General features: G+C 45.7%; 2 protein-coding genes across 4 annotated transcripts in view; one reads left to right on the top strand and one right to left on the bottom strand.

Moving 5' to 3' along the window:
- The window catches only part of ENOSF1 (enolase superfamily member 1), a 23,255-nt gene extending 18,505 nt beyond the window's left edge, over nucleotides 1-4,750 (top strand). Inside the window, exons 13-16 of one of the 3 annotated variants that reach the window (XM_030842581.2) lie at nucleotides 381-510; nucleotides 751-850; nucleotides 2,436-2,517; nucleotides 3,121-4,750. In XM_030842581.2, coding sequence (XP_030698441.1) covers nucleotides 381-510; nucleotides 751-850; nucleotides 2,436-2,517; nucleotides 3,121-3,222 — 414 coding nt within the window. In that variant the 3' untranslated portion in view covers nucleotides 3,223-4,750. Of the gene's footprint in view, nucleotides 1-380; nucleotides 511-666; nucleotides 851-2,435; nucleotides 2,518-3,120 lie in introns of all 3 variants that reach the window. The other 2 variants (XM_060310633.1, XR_009566437.1) reach the window with 2 other exon arrangements.
- Nucleotides 3,356-15,455, bottom strand: TYMS (thymidylate synthetase). Its single transcript, XM_030842574.2, has 7 exons — nucleotides 15,245-15,455; nucleotides 13,373-13,446; nucleotides 10,809-10,983; nucleotides 8,467-8,568; nucleotides 7,594-7,769; nucleotides 6,768-6,839; nucleotides 3,356-4,554 (listed from the first exon to the last, which is right to left on the bottom strand). The coding sequence occupies exons 1-7, from the start codon at nucleotides 15,453-15,455 to the stop codon at nucleotides 4,417-4,419; spliced, it is 948 nt and encodes a 315-aa protein (XP_030698434.1). The 3' UTR covers nucleotides 3,356-4,416.

Raw genomic sequence — 15,455 nt, 5'->3', positions numbered from 1 at the left:
TTCCCAGCAAAAGGAGCAGTGCCGTTCTGCCACGCTTCTGTTTTGTCGCCCGTGCCACCTGCTCATCGCCATCCCCTTATTTCATCCTGATGCTTTATCTCCCACTTAGAGGTGGCGGTTATGCACTGATAGATGGTGAGTGGTGTGACTTTTACATGACACACACGTGGTTCCGCCAGCAAATCTGTAACAAAGTGATCAGAAGGTCCCTGCCTGGCTTGTCAGGGCTCACCTCATGCCAAGTGAGAACAAAAAATGAATACAGTCCGGGCTTCCAGGAGGCCACCAATGAGAGACTTGGAATGGGGGCAGTGCCAGGTATACAGATCCTGAAGGCCGAGGCTGACTCTTCTGTTGGTGTATTTTAATTCTATTTCCAGTGCCACAATAGAGTGATATTTAAGCAACTCCTACAGGCAAAAGCCCTGCAGTTTCTCCAGATCGACAGCTGCAGGCTGGGGAGTGTAAATGAGAACCTCTCAGTGCTGCTGATGGCCAAAAAGTTTGACAGTAAGGGCACCGCGGGGTCGCGGACCAAACACCATTTCCCTGCCTGGTTCCCTCTGGAGTTTCCCATTTTGACTTTTTTCTAACTCTCAGTTAGGCTTAATCAGGGAATCTTTGATGATTTTCATTCCTAACTATTAACGATTTAATCACCTGCAGGCAACAAGAAAAGCCACAGGTTCTCCTTCACTTCTCCCTCGCTGCCCTACTTAGCACTCAGTGGAAATCTGTCTTCACTTTTAGTTCCTGTGTGCCCGCATGCTGGTGGAGTTGGCCTCTGTGAACTGGTGCAGCACCTGATTATATTTGACTTCATATCAGTCTCTGCAAGCCTCAAAGACAGGTCAGTGATGTGGCATTAACTTCAATACTGTCTCTCACTCCAGGCCAGACCCCTGGCCACTGGCACATCCCATAACTCAAAGGCAGTTTGAGCCCCACTACTGAATAGTCTTTTTTCTTCTAGAGGGTGGTTTCCTGGTAGCTGACTTACTGTTTTCTAGGTACATAAGGGGGATGGGGAGAGTCTGCAACCAAATGGAAACCAGAAACAGCTCCTGTTTCTGATTTTCTAAAGCCCCGCTTTCATATGTATACTCTCTGCTTCTGTCCAATTTCTTCCCAACACTGGAGTCTTCAGGATCTGGCTGCATCTTTTAGTTCCGTCTTATTTCTCAGCATGTGCCAGGTGAGCTTTAAATTAGGACAGTCTCCTTCCAGTCACCTGCAGACATACAACTTTATTATGCCTTTCTCTCCTCCAAGAATTAAATGCAATAGTGCAGAAAGATCACTAGGAGTATACAGTGAAAGCATGAGGACATGCACGGGAAAGGTGAACATCAAGTTCAGGATTGAGAAGTGGGACCTGTGAGGGTCTACGGGGACTTCAACTATAAAGTAATGGTTCTTTCTGCAGCTGGGTATTTTAAACCTGAGATATTTTAAACTAGAAAAACGAACACTCCTAGGTTATTCTGCTTTTGCCCCCTCATTTCAGTTCCTTAAAGCAGGACTAAGGGAGGGGCTCCAACCAACCTTGACAGGTCCTGCAAAGTTTTGAGGAATACAAAAGAGGGTCAGCTCTGACCCACTGGGCACTATGCCCGCCCATGAGTGGGTGAGAACCTCATGCCACCCCCTGAAAGCAGACCTCACTGTTTGGGAATGCCACCATGCAGGAGGGACAGCCACCAGACAGAGATGCCGTGTGCTGTCACCTGCTTTGTAACCCTGTGTGTGGAGCACCGCTTCCCTATTCATTCTTCAAGGCCCGCTGTCCTCTCCCAAGCGGCCGGTTCTTCATCTGTAGCCTGTTCTTTATAGATTATACACAGTACATATTATAGTCAACAACTTGGTATCTACGGCCATTGAAACCACAAGGCCCTCTCTTACCAGTTCCTTTGTGTCCCCAGCACTGGACACATGGCCTGCTCATCTCAGCTGTTCATTAACCAATGGCTGAAGTAAGGCAGTAGAGTTAGGTCACTTGCCCCAAGTCACAAAACTAGACAGTGGCTGACACCAAATTTGAACAGATTGGTCTGATCCTAAAACCTGTGCTCTTCTAAATCATTTGTGTAGCTGGAAGGGACCTCATTTGGTGACTTTAATCTGTTCACCTTTTGGCTAGAGGCACCCAAATCCCAGATACGTCTAAGTCTAAATTGATGCCTTTTGGTTCCCAAAACCTTAAGTTAAAAGATACTTCACAGTTCATTTCATCCAATCCCCCATACTGCTTTACCTTACAGAGAAGGACCTGAAGTCCAGAGGCTGAGGGACTTACATAGAAATACATGGTATCAGCCAGGCCTTGGCAGAGTCCATCCTTTCTTAGTGGTGCTCGCCCCTTTGCCCTAACAGCACCACATGAACTATCTAACTGAAGGCATTTTTACCCCAACCCGATTCCTTCCTCCCAGGATGTGTGAATACGTCGACCACCTGCACGAGCACTTCACGTACCCCGTGATAATCAAGAAGGCTTCCTACATGCCTCCTAAGGTGAGTTTGGCCAGGGAGGCCCCACCCCCATCCCCGAGGAGGCACTGCCAGCCCTGCCCTACTCTTCTCAGGAGCTAGACCCCAGAGCACAAAGCTTTGTCTCCTTCAAGTCTGTTTTCAATATCTAGAAACATATCGCTCTTTAGTCAAACTCCCCAGACCTGAAGGTCAGGATGCCCCCGACAAGGCTTCTCTCACGCCAGCCTTTCCTCACCAGCTGGACCTGAAAACATGCACTCCTTGGGTCCTTCCTGCCCCAAACAAAACAAAACTAAAAAAAAACCCCGGCACCATCTAGCAAGTTAGTGAAAGGTTTTGACTGCAGTTGTGTTGTCTGCGCCATTTATCCGTCTATTCAAGAGATCGGGGCTCATTTTCACCAACAGAGGTTGAACTATCAAAGGGTGTGAATAGTTCACTAATCCTGAGAAGCAGCCAATAAAGGACGTCCCTCTCCCCCATTTCAAACTTATTTTTAAAACATTAATTCAGTTGCCTCTGACTTAGATTTAAAAGCAGTTCTAGGAACAGCAGAAATAAGTAAAATAAATGACTTTTGTTCTAGGTGGTTATTAACATGATTCCATTTTTTGTCTTTGATAGGATGCTGGTTATTCAACAGAAATGAAGGAGGAGTCTGTAAAGAAACACCAGTATCCAGATGGTGAAGTTTGGGAGAAGCTCCTTGCTGCTCAAGGGAATTAGAGCTGAATGCTTAACAGCTTTTGCTTTAAGTGAAAAGGCTTAAAATTTCTTGGGTATGGTTTTACAAAAATAGAAAAAAAAATTCATCCTACCAATCAGAACAAGTTCAGCTGAAAGTCATACTAACCTCAGGCATCAGCTTAGTCATCATTACTTGATTCTTTCAGCAAAAAACATTCTCCTATGTAATCTTTAAACAAAAGTAGATCCAACTGTCTCAAAGTCCAGGAAGATGTTAAAATTTCTATCAAGTGCTGGTACCTAGACATTAAACTTTGAAAATAAGCAGCATGTTGGAATAATTCCTTAATCTTTTTAAAAAACACACTTGTCATAAATTAGCATAATAAAACAGTCGTGCAGCACTATGAGATATCTGATATGTAGCAAAGGTAAAAACATTCACTGATCAGCCCTGAGGTGGTTTAGCATCTTTCTCTTGCTCAGTCTAAGCACTGTTATTAGAGAATTCACCATGCTGAAGCTAATGAGGGTAAAGGGATATTTCATAGACTATTTTTATAACCCTTAAAGCCTTTATCCCAAATAATCATTGTATTTTAATGATAAAATGCAGCTAGAATTAGATGAATCATAGAAAAATAGGGTGAAATACAGCTTAGTCAGCATTTCTAAAATATACCTTACCCATCTAAGCAGCATCCAAAAGAGAACACAGCACAGGTATGTTTGTTTAGGAGGGTTCAGTTAAATCTGTTTTAGGCAGGAACTGAGCAGATAAATGGCAACATGGAATTAAAAAACAAAACAAAACATGAATGCAGAACATTACAGCAAGATATAAAACAAATATGTTCATAACCACACTAGGCATTATGACTGATGGTGTTATCCAGCTTGCTCCAATTTGGGCAATAGTTATACATAATTCTTGAAATTCACTGACCATTTTCATAAAAACATAAAGTTTGAATTAAGAGTATATATATTTTCTCCTTCCTGTCTGTATTCACAATCTCTACATTTACATACATCCTCAGTGAGTTACCCTAACTCCAGGTCTTTTATTACTAAGAGAACCAGCACAGTTCTATTTGCCAGTGGCAACATCCTTAAAAGTTAATGAATAATAACTGATAGATCACCAACAGGTTTTGACCTAGTTCCTTCTCCTTTAGAGCAAAATGAACTTTCACCTGTAAATATCCTTCAAACAACTCCTTCAAAAGCACTCTAAACAGCCATTTCCATTTTAATGGTCGGGTGAGGATTGTAGCCTTCAATCTGAAAGTCTTCAGCCTTGAAGTCATCAATTTTCTCAACTTTTCGAAGTATTTTGAGCTTGGGGAAAGGCCTTGGTTCTCGCTGAAGCTAAAAACAACATAAGGCCATTATTTTGCCAGATCCATACAACCTGCTTTAATTTTGCTCCCTGTGTCCCTTCATGAAACAAATAACAGTATTTTACCAATAAAGTATCAATATTATTTTTCAGGGGTGGAATACTACAGATACCTTGTCCCTGGTTATTCAATGCTGCTGACCAATTCTTTCACCCACGTGGAGAGTGAAGGGTGTTCAGTAGAATCACATGGTGTCAGGAGCCTTGGTGGCTCACCAGGTTTAAGTTCTTATAATCGACTGCTCTTGGTAAATTTGTTAAAGACAGGGCCTAGTCTTCTACTTTAATAAAAAGTAGCTACAGAATGGTTACTTGAGTCCCTTGAACCCTAGCCCAACTGTCCCTGGCAGAAAGGGCAAAGAAGATGACACGTGTTGACAACAGAAAGGGATGCAAGCCAGGACTCCTGGGATGAACAGACAGTAGCAATGAGGACATGGACACAGGTCACGACCACATAGTATTCCGTCCAGCATGACTGGAGCAGACTGCCAGAGAGGAGCATTTGGATGAGCCCTGGGTCACCCTCTAATCACAGTAGCCAAGCTCCTCAAAGACTTGCCAAACCCAGACCTAATCCATAAGGGGCTAAAGGTTTTTGGTTTGAATTTTTTTCCTTGAGGTTCATTAAGCACACTCATATTTTTATTGCCATCTTAAATCATCCTTTGTTGGAAATACGTAAGACATGACACCATAAAACGCCTAGAAGAGAACATAGGTAAAATATTCTGACATAAATTGTATCAATGTTCTTAGGTCAGTCTCCCAAAGCAATGGAAATAAAAACAAAAATAAACAAATGGGACCTAAACTAACTACAAGCTTTTGCATAGCAAAGGAAACCATAAACAACACCAAAAGACATTTCTCCACAGAAGAAACACAGATAGCCAATAGGCACATGAAAAGATGCTCAACATCGCTGATTATTACAGAAATGCAAATCAAAACTAAAATGAAGTACTATCTCACACCAGTTAGAGTGGCCATCATTAAAAAGTCTACAAATAACAAATGCTGGAGAGGGTGTGGAGAAAAGGGAAACCTCCTACACTGTTGGTGGGAATGTAAGTTGGTGCAGCCACTGTGGAAAATATGGAGGTTCCTCAGAAAATGGAAAATAATATTACCATATAATCCAGCAATCCCACTCCTGGGCATATATCCAGACAAAACTGTAATTCAAGGATACATGCACCTCTATGTTCACAGCAGCACTATTCACAATAGCCAAGACATGGAAACAAGCTAAATGTCGATGGACAGATGAATGGATAAAGAAGATGCAATACATATATACGATGGACTACTACTCAGCCATAAAAAAGAATGAAATAATGCCACTTGCAGCAACATGGATGCAACTGGAGATTATCATACTAAGTGAAGTCAGAAAGGGAAAGGCAAATACCATGAGATATCACTCATGTGAAATCTAAAATATGACAGAAATGAACCTATCTATGAAACAGAAACACGAACAGAGAGAATAGACTGGTGGCTGCCAAGGTGGGGAAGGGGTGGGAGTTCAGGATTAGCAGATGCAAACTAGTATATATAAATGGATAAACAAGGTCCTACTGTATAGTACAGAGAAGTATATTCAATATCCTGTGAAACCATAATGGAAAAGAATATGAAAAAAATGTATATACATGTATAACTGAGTCTGCTGTACAACAGTAATTAATACAACACTGTAAATCAACTATACTTCAATTAACAAAACAACAACAAAAAACATCCAAAAAACAAATCCTTTGTTGGCTGCTGTAAATTATGGAAGTGAACACAGACTTTTCAAAGTTCAGACCTAAATACTGTATGTTAGCATAAAACTAAGGGAAAATATTTGCATTTAAACACTCTTCCAAGTAAAACAATGAATTAAAATGCCACCTCTGGGAAGGTCCTAAACCTTCTGGTCCAAAGATGGCTCCTCCTCTCTGGTACTGGTACTTAATACCTCACAGCACGTGTCATGTAAAGTGTCTGTGGCCATTGAGGCCTGTCTGCCTTGTCCCTGCCTGCCCACCACCACCCGCAAACCTGGAAGCAGGTCCTCTTATCTCTGTCAGAGCACCGAGGAGAACACTTATTACAGGAGGGATGTTTTCCATATCGACCTTTTATCAAGAGAAGGTACCAAACCCCAAAGTGTGACAGATACATTTCTTACCTGAATTTTCAGCGGCTCAATGTGATTCAGGTAAATGTGTGCATCTCCCAAAGTGTGTACAAAGTCACCTGGCTAAACCCCACGGGAGAAAGCAGAACAGTAAATTCTTTAGTTTGAATTCCTTTAAAACACATCATGTAGAAACACATGATACAGAGTATGCAGACATCCCAACGCTTTTCACAAGGAATTTAACCAGCGTCAATTTTGAGAAAAGTTGATTCATCAAAGTTATAATAAATAACCTATACGATCCTGTTAGTTTATACAGAGCAAAAGGACGGGAAAGCTCCAAGGAGGTTACAGAGTAAGCCAGTTCCTCATTTACATCTATCACATTTAAAGACTAATTGGAGACGAAATTCTCTGCAATTAGTTCTTCCACGTTACAGGATCTAAGAGCTCAGTGCTTGGGGCTTCCCTGGTGGCACAGTGGTTAAGAATCTGCCTGCCAATGCAGGGGACACAGGTTTGAGCCCTGGCCTGGGAAGATCCCACATGCTATGGAGCAACTAAGCCCGTGTGCCACAACTACTGAGCCTGCGCTCTAGAGCCCGTGAGCCACAACTACTGAGCCCACGTGCCACAACTACTGAAGCCCATGCGCCTAGAGCCCGCGCTCCGCAAAAGAGAAGCCACCACAATGAGAAGCCCACGCACCGCAACAAAGAGTAGTCCCCGCTCGCCACAACTAGAGAAAGCCCGCGCGCAGCAACGCAGACCCAATGTGGCCAAAAATAAATTAATTAATTTAAAAAAAATCATTGAAAATAAGAGCTCAGTGCTTTAGGCTGGCAACAGCCGTTCCTCCCCGAGAGGAGCCCACCTTCAGGCCCGTGATGTGTGCGATCATGTAGGTGAGCAGGGCGTAGCTGGCGATGTTAAAGGGCACACCCAGGCCCATGTCTCCTGACCTCTGGTACAGCTGGCAGGACAGCTCACCGTTCACCACGTAGAACTGGCAAAGGGCATGGCACGGGGGTAGGGCCATGAGAGGGACATCTGAGGAGACGGCAGAGGAAAGTCAGGAGGGGCAGTGGTTTTAAAGAACACAGCTCTAGGCAAAGCGAAACAGAACCAACTCATACAGCGGAGATGGTGAGAAAGAGCCACTGGGCCAGCGACCCCCATGACCCTCACAGACCGTTCCAACCCCAGGGATGGCATACGGTCGACAACAGAGACCTGTCCATCAACGTGAGACTTCTATGGATGCATGCTGACAACTGAAGCCATGCTCTTCCACCCGAGCTGAAATGAATTACTTGTGCTACCACCATGGCACCAAACCACAAGTATAGGAGGAATGAATTCATTTGCAGGGGCCACAGGATATTGGCCACTCAGGCACACCTTCCCGTATTCAAAATCTCTATCATAAATGCAAATATTCCACTCTGGGTATTTAGTACACCTTGGTAGAGTTTAGTTTTACAATATAATTGTTTAAAATGTTCGTAATAGTGAGGGGGAGGTGATCTGAAATTCCATCTGCCTCAATTTAAAATGTTAAAATTTTCATGTGTAATTTTACAGGCAATTTAAAGCCCATAAAATACAAATTTCATCTGGGCCCAACCTCACCCTCTGAAGGTGAAAATGGGACCACGTGCGACATGGCCAGGGTCACAGGGGCAGCCGGGCAGCCTCTGCAGGAGGTACAGTTAAGACATGGCAGGGTGACTGGGATGCAATCAACCTTTTGGATTCCAAGCACACAGGATGATTCTTCTGTCGTCAGGGTTGGTTTTGATTGTGTCAATCACTTTTTGCAGTTGATCTACTCCTTTATCTGAATAATCTGCAGAATTGGCAAAAAGAGAGAACACCTCACACGTGAATCACAGCATCCCATGAGAGGGTCTCAGAGGTCATCGACCACACTGTCCTCCCACGGCCTCCCCTGGCGCACAGTTACATGATAGCCAATGAACAATACAAATGTCTTATATTTCGTCGGGTTATATTGAGTCTTGGCTCCTAGGTCTGTCCTCTGGAACCGTAACAATGTCTATTTCTTACCTACTTAAGAGTCATTTAAATACTTGGCCGTGGTGCCCCTCCTCCCCCTTCTCCTATCGCTAACCTTCTTCAGCCTTAACAATCTGTTTCTTCCAGTGGTCCCCACAGGACGTAGTCTCTATACCATCAACCAATCTTGTCACGCTCCACTGCCAGGCACAGGGCTGGATCTTCACTAATTTACCCTACAATACACGGTCCAACTAACAGAGGATGAGAATTCCTTTTTGTCATCTAGACACTATCCTTCCAACACTCCCACCTAAAATTACAATTTAACAGCTAAATACCTACTGACTGTAAATATCAGGAAACCTCTAATTATTATACCACCTTATACTTTTGTCCCATTTCTGGTCTCTGGACTTTTAAGTCCCTGCCTCCTTCTGAAATGAACTGGAAGCCGAGATGTGCAGAGCTTCACACCCCTCTGGTTAAACTTCCACTTATTGGAGTCAGACTATGCTCAAGTCCAGTAGTTCTAAATTTGGGGAAGAAAGTCCTATCACCATCACAGTTCCAGAAAAGTAACATCAAAGATTTAAAAAAAGATGAACTGTGAAGGAACAGTTCTGTATCTTGATAGTGGTGGTGGTTACCTAAATCTACAGGTGCTAAAACTGCACACAAATCTATAAAGCTGGAGAAATCTGGTAAGTGCTGTGGGTTTTACAAATGTTAATTTATGTGAGAGGTTACATTTTCTTGGGCAATTTCCTGTGAACCTATAATTATTTCAGGGTAAAAATTAAAAACAAAACAAAACAAAAACTCTTGTACTGAAATCCAACAGCTAAGCGTTCATACAACTCTAAACTAAGGCCATAATTTCATCAGGTCCCTCAAGGAAGAATAAATAATTGAACATGAGGCAGGATTTAAGGCACAATTAAGCCAGGGGTGTAGCCTCACATCCTGAGGATGTCCTAGGACGGGGGCTACAGTCTAACAACAGAAAGACCATTCACCTGCAGAGAAATTGTTTGGCCCACAGAGCATTTTTCTTGGTGTGTGGCAAAATTTATATAACATTAAGTTGACCATTTTAACCATTTAAAGGTGTGCAGTCGGTGGCATTAAGTACATTCCCAATGTTGTGCAACCATCACAACTATCCATTCTAAATCTTCTTCATTTTCCTAAACTGAAATTCTGTACCCATTAAACAACTCCCCATCCACTTTTGGTCTCTGTGAATTTGCCTGTTTCAGGTTGGCATGGCATTTTGAACTTACCAAAGTTGCCACCATTCCAAAGACTTAGCCATTTATTGAAAAACCCAACAACATCAGGCCCTAATCCCTCCAGCTGGCTAGAGCTGAGGTGTGACTGTCCCCTTTAGATGGCACAGGCTTTCCAGGTAACTGGTTTTTGCCCAGCCAGCAAACTGTTACTTCCTGTGTGTATGCACATGCGCGGCGTGCGCACACACACACACCCACCCCGAGGTAGGCATTTGCTTTTGCAACTCCTGACCTAGGGATGGGGGGACAGGAAGGGTCAAAGGACCTGGACTGGATTCTGTGACAGTCAGCAAGTGGAGCCACCAAGTGACAGAGGAGGGTGGGCGCCCAGGGGTGAGATGTTTCACCTTCCTCCATCCCACCAGGATGGGGAAGAGAGGGTGACCAGAGACCGGTCCCCAGCACCACTACAGTGTGCTGGGCAGCTCAGTCTTTAAAAGGGGAGATCAAGGCCGCCACAGGGCAATCCCTGACACTCTTGTCCCCCAGATGAACTTCCAACCCTACACCCAACACACTGACCAACCACCAACCGGGTCACTATCTGCTGATGAACAAGGTATGGAAGGTGCTAAGACCCAGCAAGTGCTAACCACCCTGCTATGATCTGATCTGATCCTCCACCTGAATCTGAAGCGCCCCTCACAAGGTCCAAGTTATACATCCACTTCCCCATCACCGGTTTCCTATCCCCCAGGCTCCACTTGCAACATTGGAACAAACTCAGGCTGTGAGAGGCACTCAGGAAATTTGAGGCCCCACTCCGTCTCCTCACCTGAATCCATCTCTTTGTATTCGGCCCCAAAATGCCTCCACTGAAAGCCATAAACTGGGCCTAAATCCCCTTCTGCTCTGGTGGAGAATCCCAGGCTGTCCAAGAAGTCTCGGGACCCATTAGCATCCCAGATTTTCACTCCCTTGGAAGACAGCTCCTTAGCGTTTGTGGATCCCTGGAAGAGATGGGAGAGAGCAGCATCCAGTGAATTCTGTGCCATCAGTCGATCCCCCAAAAGCCTCCTCCCAAGTGGGCCTGTGCTGACAGACAGGGGACAGCACCTGACACATCCCATCATTAAGCAGGCTGGTCCCAGTCCAAACTTTCTGAGGGCCCCCAGGATGGTCCAATCCTTCTTTGCAATCACGATCTCAAATCTTTTTTCCTATTCCCCTCAACTAAAATTCGAAACACCTCCAAGTCCTTTAATTACTTCCATCTCATCTAACAGTTTTGTGTTTCTTAACTAAATGTGTTCTGTGTCTAAGTGTGATGCCCCAGGATGAATCTAATGCCTCATGTGCAATCTGTTTGGTGTATCTTAGACCTGGTATATCAGATATTTCCACCGATTGGCCTAATCAGTCTTAGCTTTTCTGGCAAATATGTCAGTCACACATCTTACAAGTGCCACTATCAAGTCATGTTTACCCCCAACCTATATTTGCAAAGTTAAGGTGTGGGTTTTGGGGGGTTATTTATTTTTTTGGTGCCAAGTACAAGCTTTATTTTCCTCTTATATATTTTACCTCATTAGATTTGGCCCATGTCATCCTAACCTGTATTCTGATGGTGCATCCAGGTCAAGGACAGACCCCACTGGCCTCTGGGTATGATATGCTGTAAGGTTCCAAGCAAGGCTATGAGGCCACACACACCTGGGCCCCATGCCTCTCTTCCTCCCTTCTCTGACCAGCTTCCTGACCCCTCTAGCCTCACCATCTGCACCCAAAAAAGAGCACAGCAGTAGTAACCACCACCCATATTACTGTGAGTAGAAAATACAAGCAAAACGCTTGGCACTGGACCCAATATTAACTATTGCACAGACCATACATCTCCATATTGCCCAAAGATCCCAGCTGAAGTGCAGGTAAACTCTGACTGCCGTATTTTTTTTTTTTTTTTTTTTTGCACCACACAGCACGTGGAACTTCCTCGACCAAGGGTCAAACCCGTGCCCCCTGCAGTGGAAGCACGGAGTCTTAACCACTGGACTGCCAGGGAAATCCCTAACTCCTGTATTTTTGAGTCACCCATGGAGTGATGATCAGAGGCGAGTCTGATGTGTTCCTGACAAGGATTTATTAGAATCCTGCACTCAAGCTTTAAGATAAAACAAGCGAATACATTTTATTTCTGAGCATCTCAGTTCCACCCTTTCTGTCACTGAGTTTGTACTAATTTTTTTCACTTCCAACAACTCATTTCTCAACCTTTCGCATGTGGCTTCAAAAGTCTCCCTTCCCATCTATTCAGACTGGGCTCTAGCTGCTTTACAAACGTCCTCTTCTGAGATTTGCGCTGGTGTATTTGGAAGTAGAAGCTCGCTCTCAGTTGAGATAGGCCAATGCAGAAGAAAATACCCCGAGAATACAGAACTAAGGGAGACTGGATTGAATCCAAATCTAAACCTTTTCTAAAAGGTGTTAAGAGGCCTTGGGCCTGCTTTGGCCCAAGACAATACAAGCCACATAAGTGCCCTGTAGAAGGGATCCCAACCTCTAGCCCAGCCCAGAACAGAGCCCATTTCCTCAGGTACCCTGTGACCAGCACTGGCCAGAATATCACTGGTCTGAACCAGATGGAGCGAGGGGAAGCCCAGGTGTGGCTGCTGCCCATCATCACTTCACTCTAGCTTGTTACTCAAGAGACCCTTCCAGCTTATCCCAACACAAGAGCACAGTTGGGATCTATATTCAGTGATCACTCCATGTTGAGTGCCTACTGTGTGGCAGGCTGTGTCTCAGGGGATGCAACAGTGGACAAGAGAAATTCTCTGCCCTCATGGAGCTTCTAATACTTTTCTAAATTTAAAAAAAAAATTATTTTTAAATATATTTTCATTTTAAAAAATTTTATTTGATTGTCTGCCTTTACCCTTGAAGGGGGTAAAGGGGGAGGGCAGACCTTATACATAAGGTATTTCTCTGTAGAGAAAACAAAGGAGGGGTGGGAGGAGAGGGTGGGGAGGTAATCACAGTTTTAGATCCGAGGCAGGGAAAGCTCACTGAGCAGAGACTTGAGGGTGAGGGAGCGAGTCATGCTACATGGAGCAGAAGGTTCCAGGGAGCAGGACCAGCGGGTGCCTGGGCCCTAGGTGGGAATGTCCTGGTGTGCTCGAAGATTAGCAAGGAGGCCAGGGTGGGAGGGGCAGAGTGAGCAGGACTCTGGCGGAGGCCAGAGCTGAGACAGGATGGTAAGGACCTTGGCTCCTACTAAGTGAAATTGGAGCCACTAAGGGCTTTAGGCCGAGGAGTGACATGGTGTGACTTTTAAAAGGATCTAGCTGATGCTGTACTGAGAACAGATTATTGATTTCCAATAGCAGCAAATTTCTTTACCTTGATAAACCACAGCAACTCCTCCAAAACACCCTTCCAGAAAACACGTTTGGTTGTCAGCAGAGGAAATTCATCTGGAAAACAAAGTTTATCGTATAATTTCAAGATGGGAAAACAGAACATGCCATCCAACTTTCTCTGTAAAAGCAAACTGCTCCAGGACACAAGGCCCTGGAGTGACCACAGAGCAGCTGGAAAACTGCAACCTCTGCCACGTGGGCACCCCCGGATCAGAGTGGAGCTCCCAAGGCTGCAGCCCCAAGTCAGTGACACAATTCAGACCGAGACCACCCTCCTGTGCCCCTTGACCACCAGACACAGGAATTCCACACAGTGATTTGGGGCAGGGAACAGGCAGGGATGCACGTGTACGCAGGGAAAGAGCTACCACCCACTACCTGGTTAGCGTGAACCCTTCATCACAGAGGTGCGAAGACAACACATAGAATGTGACCTAGGACAAAGCCTGAAGGCTCCTATTCCATGATTATCCTGCCAGGGATAACTTGCTCAAGACCACGGGATAGTAGATACTGCCCTGGCCCAAAATGAATAGTTTCTAGATAGTCGCAAAGAAAATTAACCTCTATTCTTTTAAGTGTAATAAAAATAGTTAACTGTTTAAACACTTGATATGCATGATCCTATTTGATCCTCAAAACAGCCTTCCTTGAGGCTCCATTATGACCTCCCTTTTTACAGACACCAGGAGGTAATACGTAAGTTTGCGTCAAGCAACAGAGAAAACTGTAAAAGCTTCTCACTAAATTTGGTACCTATTCAGTCGACATTATCACTTGTACAGGTGATACTCATGTAACAAGAACAGAGTCTTCAAGCACCTGCTTCCCTCCATTTTGAGGATGATTTCCTCCATTTTGAGCACATGGGGACGCTGAAGATGGGAAAGTTAAGCCACTTGCCAAAGGTCTAAGCAAAGGGGCGGGGGTAGAAACGAGGTCTGTGTTTCCCCGGAGGCCACTGCGCTGGAGCTGCAGGAAGGTGGATGGATCCCTCTGCTCAGACAAAACTCCCTAGGCTGTCCAAGCCACATCGGCCACTGCAGCCCCGTATTTTCCAGTCTCTCCAATGGGTGCGCGGCGGAGGGTTTCTCCCCTGACCTGGGTCAATCTGCTGCACCAACAGTTGGTCTCCCCACTCACAACCGCCCTCCACGCCTGTTTCAACTTTCGTCCGGTGCCGACCCCCACCCCGCCCCTCTGTCCCCTGAAAGCCCAACCCTAACAGCCCCCTAGACACACTTCTTCCCAGGAGCCACCCTGTTTTAAAGACAAAGACAAATAAATATGAACTCCTACTCGGACTCTCGCGTTCCTGTTTCAAGGTTTAAGAGGAAAGCTGGTTCGCGGGACCAAATGGCAAAACTGTAGTGAACCACAAGTTCCCGCCCTTGCTTTTCGGCTCGCTCCTCCCAACGCGGCCTCGCCCACGTCATCTTGGCTCCAATTTTTAAAAACTTTGCAAAGCGAAACAGCAGACGCGGAGGGAAGGGGAGGGGCAGAAAAGGGGCCCTCCAGCCAAGGCCCCGGTCAAGCCCGAGCAGATCCTCTCCCACCCTCTAATCTGGGGCAAACGCTGCAGGATCGCGCCCGCTTTGGGGAGACAGCATAACTGCGTGATTAAGAGCCAGAGGACCTGGTTTTACCTCCCAGCTCTGTCCCTCCAGTTCGTGTGACCCTACGCAAGTCATCTCTCTAATCCGAGCCTCAGTTTCGGCGTCTGCAAAGTGGTGCCAAGGCCGCTTCCCCTCCTCGCGGGGTTGAGGTTGAATAAACGCCGACCGCGGGGCCCGGCCTGTCCGGAACGCTCTCCCCACCGCAGCTCCGTGCGCACCGGGCGCGTCCGCCTCACCTCTCAGGCTGTAGCGCGCCTGCATGCCGAACACCGACAGGGTGCCGGTGCCTGTGCGGTCATCCTTCCGAAAGCCGCAGCGGAGAATGTGCTCGATCTGCCCCAAGTACTGCAGCTCCCCGTGCGGCGGCGGCGGCCGCGACTCGGCGCCCTGCTCCTGCGCGGCGGGCGGCGACATCGGGCGCGGCAGCTCGGAGCCGGCGGCGGGCAT

This window comes from Globicephala melas, chromosome 13 (assembly GCF_963455315.2).
Source record: "Globicephala melas chromosome 13, mGloMel1.2, whole genome shotgun sequence".
Lineage (NCBI taxonomy): Eukaryota > Metazoa > Chordata > Mammalia > Artiodactyla > Delphinidae > Globicephala > Globicephala melas.
The sequence above is the reverse complement of the archived record's forward strand: the minus strand, read 5'-3'. Positions and strand labels throughout refer to the sequence as shown.